At 30.1% G+C, this 11,353-nt stretch overlaps 2 protein-coding genes across 3 annotated transcripts in view; one reads left to right on the top strand and one right to left on the bottom strand.

The window, feature by feature from the left end:
- LOC126775359 (rabankyrin-5) overlaps positions 1-11,353 on the bottom strand; it is a 47,367-nt gene that overhangs the window by 32,252 nt on the left and 3,762 nt on the right. The gene's annotated exons all lie outside the window — the stretch shown is intronic.
- Positions 1,856-10,343, top strand: LOC126775369 (uncharacterized). The gene is made up of 3 exons (XM_050497245.1): positions 1,856-2,201; positions 5,711-5,869; positions 9,386-10,343. The coding sequence occupies exons 1-3, from the start codon at positions 2,156-2,158 to the stop codon at positions 9,640-9,642; spliced, it is 462 nt and encodes a 153-aa protein (XP_050353202.1). The 5' UTR covers positions 1,856-2,155; the 3' UTR covers positions 9,643-10,343.

Here is an 11,353-nt window from a genome sequence, read left to right as displayed (position 1 = left end):
GAGCTGATTTTGAGGATTATAGGATTTATAGGATTATTTTTTATTGAATACCTTATAATAATAGTTCGTAGGAGTTCATAGTCCTTATATAAAATAAATATGAAAACTATAATATATACAAATATTGTTAATAAAGTATTTACAATAGTTAATCAGATACTTTTGATAATCATTTTGAAATAGATGTAGAGTTTTTTTTCTTATTTATACATTATCGAGTTTTAACCGCGATTGTAACCATTATTTTGACGTTTGCCAACGTTTCGACAGACTTACATTTGCACGGGCCAGTGGTCAAGAGCTGACCAAAAACCATAAGCTGTCAATTTAGAGTAACCACACTTACCGCAAGGATTTTATATACATATATGTTTTTTTAAGTTGTAAGCAATGGCTTGAATAATAATAATTATATTTTAATTAAAACTATCTCTATTATATTAATATTATCTATTGGTAAAATTTACCATAGCTTTCCTAGCAGTCATTTACATTTCGATATAGTGGATATTTAAGCCAGACAGACATTACGAATGTTAGAAGTGGATACAAGTCACGAAACGACACTCCTGTATATAATAAAAATCAATAGTCTAACATTACATAAAATTTCAAAGATATACCATTTTAAATTCATAAACGATAATGATAACGAAATGGAAATGAAGCGACATTTCCTTGCAGAAACTAACTTAATAAATAAATCTTATAGTTTGTTTTGTTCTCTTCTTGCTTCCAAAATATGTTTACATATTCTAGACTCGATTTTTGTTATATTTTGAAACTTACCCTAGTTGCATAGCGCGTTTCATACGCATTACTGGTTTGCCCAGCAAATGGGCCAGCGATTGAAAAATATATATATTTTAAATTGGACTGGTAGATTCTTTGTTAAGCACGTGCGAAAAACGGCCCAATTTTGTATATTGGTATATATGTTATAACATTACAAAGGAATCTTAAAACTCCATCAAGTTTATGAGGAAATGGACACAAAAAATCTCAGCTCGTATTGATCTATAATATATATAACTTATATAACCGTATCTTTCGCGTATGTTGACTCCGCTCATATGTTTACAGATAAAATATGCGTGTGCTATATAAAAATTGCCAGATCATATCGTGTAGGCATACTTTATCGACAGGAGTAAAGGATGTGGCAAACGTTGATATCGAGAGGAACGTTTCATAACGTAGCGGTTAGCTGGCAAAATTACATAGACAGAGTATTTTTCTTTACAATGTTACACAAACAACATAGTCTCCTGTATGATAAAGGATTGTAAAATGCAACTAAATTTACAATAAATCAGGTAGAAAATAATTAAAAACAAGCTGTAATTGAACAATCTTCTAAATAAAAATAGTATAGACTAAATTATAAGATTCCAACACGTCTATTTGTGTACATTTTCAAGAGCTATTTACTCTTGAAAATGTTTGAATAACAAGCAGAAACTTGCCAGAATATTATTTGAGGTTACCCATTAAAAGTTTTTTCTACCATGAATCAAACGTGACGTAAAATATCAATCATACAAATACCCTTTTAAATGAATACGGAATGTTATAGTTCCGGTTCTTACTCATCAATAAATTATCATGTTAATTAGCATACAAAAGTAACAACACGGTTAACGAATCATAAAAAATACGATTGTATAAGTGTTAAATAAATATAAATACAATTTGTACATCATATCATACACGAGATATAATTTTTGGTATTATCAATTGTCAGTGACGTAGATGTTGATAAAAAACAAAACAATAGCCGAGTCGAGAGCGCGAGCAACAAAAATACAAATAAGTCGGGCCGCCAAAAGTTGGCCAGTGCCGCGCCGGCGCCAGAATCGATCGCGTGAATCAGCTCTAGTGCGCGGGTTTTAGAAGCTTATTTCTTCGGTTTGGACATGTCCCGTTTTGCCACTGGATTTCCTTCCTGTGAATCATGGCTTGAGCGTGGAGAGGCCGATTTCAGTCAGTAAAGCACATGGAACCATATGCGCCCCGAGCGCGACAGCGTTAACCGGTGTAACGCGCACTCCATGTCATTTTCGCATATCGTAACTTGTTCGCATTTAAATAGAGAACATATATTTTTTTAAATTGTTTTAAGGATACTAAAGTTACTAAGTGTTGTACAGATATTATGGAGTTATCACTTGTTTTCTTGGCGTTATCGATGTTTTTTAAAAGTGAGTTTTTATTTATTTAATACTTTAATAAAATAATATTGCAAAAATAAACTATGTCATTGACCTTCAACAACTTGCTACACGCAAGAATATAAATTATTGTAATTCATTGACACAGTGGTATAAATATGTTTTAGGATTTTACTTGTAAGGTTCAATAGTTTTACAATTATATACTATTTGTATTCTAATCGATACGGTTAAAACGTGATAGCTACTGGTTTAATGTATTTAAAATACTTCCTTGTGCGAACCGTTAAGTTTTAAGTCACATACAATGTACCGCTGTCGGTCCTTAAATCGTTAAAAAATTAATTGACAATGATCTAAAATAGTTAGTATTCAATATAATTTCAAAATACTCTTCTAACTAAAATACAACCAATAATTTAAAAAAAAGAAAGTCTCAAGTCGTGAAAAAAAAGCAATAGCTTTTGCGTTCCATTCAATGTATTTCATAATTTTTAAAAATTTCATGCAGTTCGATGTAACTCTTAAAGTGAGCGGTAAGACTTTTAGCAAGATGTGTATTTATATTAAATTTAGACAGAAATATTGTTCTTTAATTGGTTGAAATGTTCTAAACTCTAATGTTTCAAGAGATTAATTTAGTTCATTAAAAGAATACCGTTACTTAGACATTCGGTAGCGCCATATTACTTGACGATTAAATTAAATTGGCCATTACATATTTTCTAACATGAACACACATTAAACGGTTATCGCACTTTAGTTAGCGTGATAGCAATTAAATAAAATTAGCAAAATTAATATCTACTGTAATCTTGCTGTCATCTATAACGTTTAAACAGGTTTTCGTGTCAACGTTTCATCTTTTAATTGAATATATTACATATTTACTCTGTTCTACTCGATTGGAATTATATATTAAAAAATTGATATATTTTAACCCGTTTTTAGCCATAACTCGTGTTAACAGCGGGTGGTTTACCAAATATTTGCTACGAGTTAATTTTAAAATTTTGACACAGTTTGACATGTGTTCGATACGCTATAAAGTAGAACGGTTTTTTTCTTACAATATTACAACAGTCATATATATATATATATGTATATTTTGCAACGTATTAAAAAAACTTCCGTCGTAAAGTAACGTCGACTAGGAGTGCCCCAAGTTTCAACATTATATTATATATGTGGAATCCAACTGGTACATGTTTCATAACGTATGTGTTTGACTTGACATAGACTGACAACTTAAAACGTACAACAAAATAAAATCAAAATTCCGTAACAGCCTGTGAATGTCCCACTGCTGGGCTAAAGGCCTCCTCTCCTCTTTTTGAGGAGGTTTGGAGCTTATTCCACCACGCTGCTCCAATGCGGGTTGGTAGAATTCACATGTGACACAATTTCAGTGAAATTAGACACATGCAGGTTTCCTCACGATGTTTTCCTTCACCGTAAAGCACGAGATGAATTATAATCACAAATTAAGCACATGAAAATTCAGTGGTGCTTGCCCGGGTTTGAACCCACGATCATCGGTTAAGATTCACGCGTTCTTACCACAGGGCCATCTCGGCTTTTTTAATCAAAATTAAAATTTAAATCAAAATTAACAATGAGGAAATGAAATCAAAATCACTTACACAAATATTTCTCAAGATTAAATATATACACATTTATATGCGTCAGTCCTACAATGTAATATTCAATTTAAAATACTATGGTATATAGCGCCGCGGTGTACACAAGTATATAACATTCGGGTACAAAGAGAATTATTCAATAAAGAAAAATATCTGACATTGATCGGCCTACACAATCAAATATCTGCATCCTAATGACAATTTTATAGCTTCCATTCTATTTCTTATGTTACCATAAGTGTAGAGTAATATTTTTAATATATCAAAAAAAAAAACGAATGTTATTAAGACTGAATTACATTTAAAGACAATAATATTATTATTAATTTATCCCCATATTTTTTTAGGAAACAAATGTACACACATTACATGGAAATAATATGCTGTTGCTACAATATAAGCACTGACTATATTAAAAATCTAGATATTACCTATAACGTACGTCAACTACGAAGTTGAAATATAACAATTTTTACATAAAAATCAATACAAGCAGCAATAAACAGATACACAGTATTATAACATAATATCTAGTTTTATGATGAACGTTTATTTAATTAAGTCCGAAATCAATGAATATTGTCCGTCGCGTGACCTAGTATCTAGCAGTCCTTGACACTACGAAATGGTCCTTTGTCGAATACTTATTAACATTCAACGGCATTTCATTACGTACAGTCCACCCACATTAAATATTTTACTGTATACCATTTGCATAATTATATAACTAAATAATATGTAATGCTTTTATATTCGTTTAGTGGGGCATCAACAGGCTGTCACTGTCAATACATCAAATATTTAACACACTTCAATAAAGGGGAGGTTCCGAATTCATCTGTATATTTTTTTTTAATATAATATCGTCGTATATATATATTTTTGCTCATTTGTATGGGAATTTTTATTTTATTTGTAAGTTTTTATTTGAAGCGGAAAAAAAACATTGTCATGTTTACCCCTAGAAATTGCAAAGAACTACAAATTAAAAATAAATACATGTGACCAGTGAATAGTAGTCATACGTGCCTTTTAAAAGTATTAAGTCGTTTTAGATTTGTCAATAATTAAAGGATGAATTCTTTGATCTTGAATTTATTAGTTAAATCGAACCGCTATTCACACAGTCGCCCAATAAGTCGTTTGTATTATAAATAGTACGGAAACTAATTACTTTGATAAAATAAGTAAATAATAATTAAAGTGCTGTAGATATCAAAAACATGTATTACCTATATAACCATTTACCCTGTCAACAATGAGACTTATTGCTACAGCTGGTGCAAAAGGTCGTATGTCACAATTGTGAATTTTACAACTTATAAATCGATTATTTCCTTATGTCTTATTACTAAGTTTAACGTTTGAACCATTAAAATAATTAATTAAAACGAATTTCAATAACGTACGCCTTTTTGCAGTTTTACATTGGAATTAATTTTTACATATGACCTTTTATACTAAGATTAGCGTTCTGATGTTACGTTCTGCTTTCAATAACATGCGCTGAACTTGAACAATACAATGCGTGATATTACTGCTTAGCGAGACCTATGTATTAAGAAGGGCAAGCCAACAGATATATTTTAATATATTTGGAATTCATTTAACAGTTTCAAAATGTTTGTATATTCCAAACGGTCAGGGACGGCCAACTGAAACACTGGTTTTTCAAAATAATTGTACGTTACAAATTATAACTAATGAGCAACATGTGCACTACACTATAAGAAAACCCCAATCAATTAAAAATAAGAAAAGATATGATATAAAAACTTTAAATTTTCGATTCTGTTCGATTTCTGTAATTTTATTTTAAGTAGTTTGGTAGACTGGCAAATGGTCCACCTGATGGTAAATGGATGAATAAATCTAAACAGACTTTTTTTATTTCAGCGTCATCGTGTGTATTTTGCTACGTATGTAATCCAGAGCAAACATATGACGGGTCATTATTATGCAAAGACTTTGACGGTAGCGAGAAATTCTTAGAAGACTGTGAACATTCAACCATGTGTTTCAAAAGAGAGACCACACTTAGAATTGGCAATGGAAGTAAGTGTGTAAAATCTAAAATATCTCATTTATATAAAAATAATTGTATGTGATTGTGGCTAATAATCTTTTATATAAAATTATAACGTTCCTCACTAAACATAATCTAACGCAATAAAAAATTAAATTTTTATTATTTTCTTTTTTAAATCGGACCGGTACTTCCAGAGTCGAAGGCAAACATACTAATTTTACAGCTTTATAATATTAGTATAGATTACGATTATTTTAAATATAAAAAAATAAATAAAAGTTATCACACTTAAGAAGAGTAACATATTTGATATATAATACGATGTTATTAGAATTTAGAACATTTATTTTGTACATTAATGCAATTGTTGGACATATAAAGTTCTTCCTATACTACTTCTTTCAATACGTCATAAGGCAAAAGGAAATTTCTCTCAACATTAACATAAGGTATCCTGATTAGTCATCAAACATATCCGCCAGAGATTTTGTTATTTTATTGTACGGTTAAATACTGTTATAGCATGCAGAAGATTACTCATTTATATATTATTATATTATACGTTTGAATTTTACAGATTTATGACTCTGAATCACTTCATTTTTTTACAAGTTTTTTTGTTAACTTCACCTGTTAGTGTGAATCAAATGTAGCAACAGAATTTTAAACCGATTTCACACTTCATATTGAGCTGTAATTCTGTAAATAATAAAAATATATAGGCTTCGTACGTTTCAAATAAGGGTCTAAATGAAACGGTTATACTGTAACACATAATAACGCGACGCATATCAGTAAACCAGTCATGATTTTTCCAACATCTTAAAAATTATCCTAATTTTTTTAACCAAATTAAAAAATACCTCAATGAATTATATACCAAAACCTTCCTCGTAAATCACTCTGTACATTGATGAAAACCGTACGAAAATCCGTTCTGTAGTTTTTGAGTTTATCGCGTTCAGACAGACAAGCATACAGACGCTGCGAGGGACTATGTTTTATAAACTGTAAAATGTAGATACTAGAACAAGTAGTTGATTACAAAGTTATACTAAAACGAACTCAATTTAATTCGTTTTTTGTATCACTTTAAATTTTATACAATAACAGCCTGTAAATGTCCCACTATTGGGCTAAGGCCTCCTCTATTTGAAGAGCAGGTTTTGGAGCTTATTCCACCACGCCGCTCCAATGCGGGTTGGTGGAATACACATGTGACAGAATTTCAGTGAAATTAGACACATGCAGGTTTCCTCACGATGTTTTCCTTCACCGTCAAGCACGAGATGAATTATAACACAAATTAAACACATAAAAATTCAGTGGTGCTTGCCCAGGTTTGAACCCACGATCATCGGTTAAGATTCACGCGTTCTTGCCACTAAGTCATCTCAGCATTTTATAATAATAACTTAATTTTTCCCAATAAATTTTATGAAAAATGATATTTTCGTATTCATTCAATGAAGTTACCAAATACCAAATCAGAAAAAAAGGTCACGTTCTCATTTCTTGATTTGGAATTTCTCAACCAGACTTATATGTTAGATCATTTGAATTTTAAAGATCAAATTTGGTATTATGAGCGTTCCTTTATAAGGCGCCGGTCGTAGCCGCCATTCAATTATATATCACTTGTTTAAAAAAAAACATCATACAAACTGAATACTGAACAGCTGCCTTGAATGTATCATATATACAGCACAGCAAAAGTCGTCGGTACCTTTTGCCTTTATATATTTATATACATATTATATTGATAAATTATAAATAATATTTATATTAATTTGTATTATATTCAATTGATTGTTGACATACATTGATAGATATAAATAGGTATCTTGTTATTATTTGTTTTTAAATTCCATTAGATGTATAATGGTCGCTGAACCTGCTACTTAATCGCGTGCTTTGATCAAAATCTAGTCAATATATCCAAGCAGGTTTTTTAAATGTTTTTATCTTAGCTTAATAATAAATTTGTATCTTGTTTAAAAGACATTCATATAAAGCATAATTATTTTTTACCAGTGTTCGCTAGTCGAAATTCAACCACAAAAATAATATGTTTTTTTTTGTCTACTCTTATTTCCAATATTTTTTATTGATATATAACACTAAAGCTACTCATTATTAATTTTTTTAAACTTTGTGATGTACAATAAAGTATAAAATAAGTAAGTAAAGCTAATCAATAGCAGCCAAACAAAAACAGTAAAAGGAGAAAATGGCATTGAACTGAACTGTTTTTTGTCTTTGTCTATTTTTATATTTGTGCAATCAAAGAATATATCTATGAATGAGAAAACAGGTGTAGAGTTAGTATGTGTTAAATTCCATACGGGATATATAAATTTAGCAGTAGTGTAGTTGTATGTTATTTAATCTTGTACATTCCCAACCAGCGGTACATGTAAATGCATCTTGTAACATAAGGATACAGTGCTTGAATGAAGCATACTTTTGATTCTAATGTTAAACAATATTTCTAGTATGTTATTGATTTTTAGATGGATCAATGTATAATTAAAATTTTACAAATGCTTTCAAGTAGGTAAAAATTACAGAATTATATTGGGAAATCCGTTAACTGTTTGACAATACTTGGAATGCCATATAGAATATTTAATTTTCCTGTTACATTTCTGAAATCAATTGTAAACACCCACGTTTTTCAATTGATTAAGGGGTATAGTTGCGTCATGCTGGGATCTGGCATTTTATTAGTTGGTATGATTACCAATTAAATACTCCGGACGCTTCCTAACGATTTTGCTGTCAATTAAAACTGGCTTTATAAATAAATACAATAAACGCAGTCGTATGATTTGAATTTTTAAAATGAGAAGGTGGTTATCAATTCGGCTATGTTATTATGTTATGTGTGTTATGCGATGTCTAAATTGGTTACTAAATTTGGACTTTTTGATGATATGTTTTTGTGTAAATACCGCATACCCTACCACATCTGTACGGTAGTAGTAGTAGTAGTAGTGGTAGTGGTAGTGGTAGTGGTAGTGGTAGTAGTAGTAGTGGTGGTGGTAGTAGTAGTAGTAGTAGTAGTAGTAGTAGTAGTAGTAGTAGTAGTAGTAGTAGTAGTAGTAGTAGTAGTAGTAAATGTAAGAGTATAATAAAGGTAAAATATAGAGAATTCGGTCATTATCTATACTAAACTTATAAATACGAAAGTAACTGTCTGTTACGCTTTCAAGGCTAAACCACTAAACCGATTTAGATAAAATTTGTTATGAAGCCTGTTTGAACACCAAGAACGGCTACTAGGATAAAACTACTAGATAGGCTAATATAAGATAGGCTAAAGTACCTTTCCCCCTAAAAAGCGGGCGAAGCCGTGTGAAAACTAGTTTCCTATAAAGAGCGTTGTCTCATTTGTCACGATTACAAGGCTAACCCATCTTTAGTATGTAAACTATAAAAACGTATTTAACACATCAAATGAAGTATATATAAGCATATTATATGTAAGCGTATTAAATATACATAAACGAAATACAGTAAATGAACTATTATTGTTATAGTGACGTCGTCCACAATACAGAGAGCTTGTGCATCGCAAACTCTTGACGGCGACCAAGCAAGAATAAACGGTAAGTGGCAGAAGGTGAACACGATATATGAAGTCTACGAAGAAACGTGCAAGGAAGACTATGACTCAGACAGACCTACGAAAACAATCAATTGCTATTGCCGGGGCAATCTGTGTAACGCGTCTAACGTAAACTTAATCAATTTAACAACTATGATATTATTTATTATTGTATATTTAATTAGTTAATGCAAATGCATCCGATAAAATTAAAACAAATGTTTAACGACCCAAATATGATGAGAGCTTCAAAATTAAACTCCTGCCATTTAAAATACGATATATATATAAGGCTTTAGCCTTGATACGATTTTAAAACTTGAATAAAAGCATTTCGAACAAAGAAACAAAAAGCATTCACCGATCGTTAATTCGTTAAAATATTGTCATTCCAAAGAAAAGTAAAATATTTTATTATTATTATTTTTAATTAATTAAATATCACTAGTCATAATTTAATAATTATGTGATTTTTAAATCACATTTATACTTACTGCCATTATAATTATTATTTAGTAAATAGTTATTCTATGTAAGTACTTCTTGAAATATACACCAATAGCATTAAGATGTGAACAAAGTTCACGGCATAGTCTATTTTACATATTCTTTTCATTCAATTTTATAAAATTTACTAAATTATTAAGCTATTGTGCATTTTATACAATTTTTATTAGGCTAAATATAATAGTGTACAAAAGAAATGACAAAATAGCTTTGTACAAAGTACTAAGTAGCGATTTAAAGGTATAAACAATGTTGTTTTTTTTGTAATAATGGTTTTGCACTTTATATACATGCTATTTTAAGGTTATTGACCTCAAAAATAAAAAAAAACAAGCTTTTGCTTAAGCTATATAGTATTTCAATTTCGATTATTTGACTAACACTTATATCTCTATATGTAATTATATACCTAAGATGACAATTGAAATAATATTTCAGTGTTAATTTTTTTATTGATAATAAGTAAATGTTTTAAAAGCGATATTTTATGTTTATATTATTTAAAAGTACACAATAAAAAAAAAAAAGAAAATATTAAATGTTTCTCTCTAATCGGTCCAATAATAAACATGAAAGGAAAAGTATAACTTATCAAACTGAAATAATAACCTTTATAATTAAACTTAAAATATCAATTTAATTTATTTAGTAAATCAGATATTATGTAGTAGATTAGGTTATAAAAAATCGATGCAAACGTCCCACTGATCGACAAATACAATTCAGTTACATTTTGACTGAGGCTAGGATATATTCCCATTAAAAATTTTAGACATATATACAGGTTTAATCACGATATTTTATTTCACCGTCAATCACGAGGTGAATTAATCGTAATTTGCTTATCTTGGGAATTTTATAATAAGCCTATTCCAATCACAGGAATTAAGACGAATAAACTTCGACATAGAATTGATATGGTATCATTGGCAGTATAAACACTACAGTGTGAATTTTTCAACGGTGCTTGTCCGAATTTGAGCCCTATCGTTATTCCATTAAGATCCATGCATCGTCCACTCTGGGGCATGACGTACAGTATCAAAGGTAAACATTTTACAATAACATAAAATTGAGTGAAGTTTTTTTTTGTACGACAAAATAAATACACATACACACATATTTACATTGGATCTTTATATTATCATCATTATTAATACTTTAATGATCCACCCTTAAAGATTTCACTTTTTTTAAAGAATACTAGCAATGTCGCTTTTTAAAGAATTACTATAATACCTATTTACCCATCCAATTAGGCGTAAAGCGTGTGTTAGGAGTGGGGACGGCAACTGCACAAAGAGATAGAATCAAACCTGCGACTTTTACATCGTTAGGTAGCCCGTTAACCATTGCGCTATTGACGTTTCAAACTTAACACGGGATAAATATT

Source organism: Nymphalis io, chromosome 18 (genome assembly GCF_905147045.1).
Source record: "Nymphalis io chromosome 18, ilAglIoxx1.1, whole genome shotgun sequence".
In the NCBI taxonomy this organism is placed as follows: domain Eukaryota; kingdom Metazoa; phylum Arthropoda; class Insecta; order Lepidoptera; family Nymphalidae; genus Nymphalis; species Nymphalis io.
The sequence above is the reverse complement of the archived record's forward strand: the minus strand, read 5'-3'. Positions and strand labels throughout refer to the sequence as shown.

What these genes read in the sequence shown, in the direction of transcription:
- LOC126775369 (XM_050497245.1), top strand. Translation starts at nt 2,156, where the DNA reads ATGGAGTTATCACTTGTTTTCTTGGCGTTATCGATGTTTTTTAAAA. An exon ending in GTTATCGATGTTTTTTAAAA is followed by an intron (nt 2,202 to 5,710) that starts GTGAGTTTTTAT and finishes TTTTTATTTCAG; the next exon opens with CGTCATCGTGTGTATTTTGC. An exon ending in ACTTAGAATTGGCAATGGAA is followed by an intron (nt 5,870 to 9,385) that starts GTAAGTGTGTAA and finishes TTATTGTTATAG; the next exon opens with TGACGTCGTCCACAATACAG.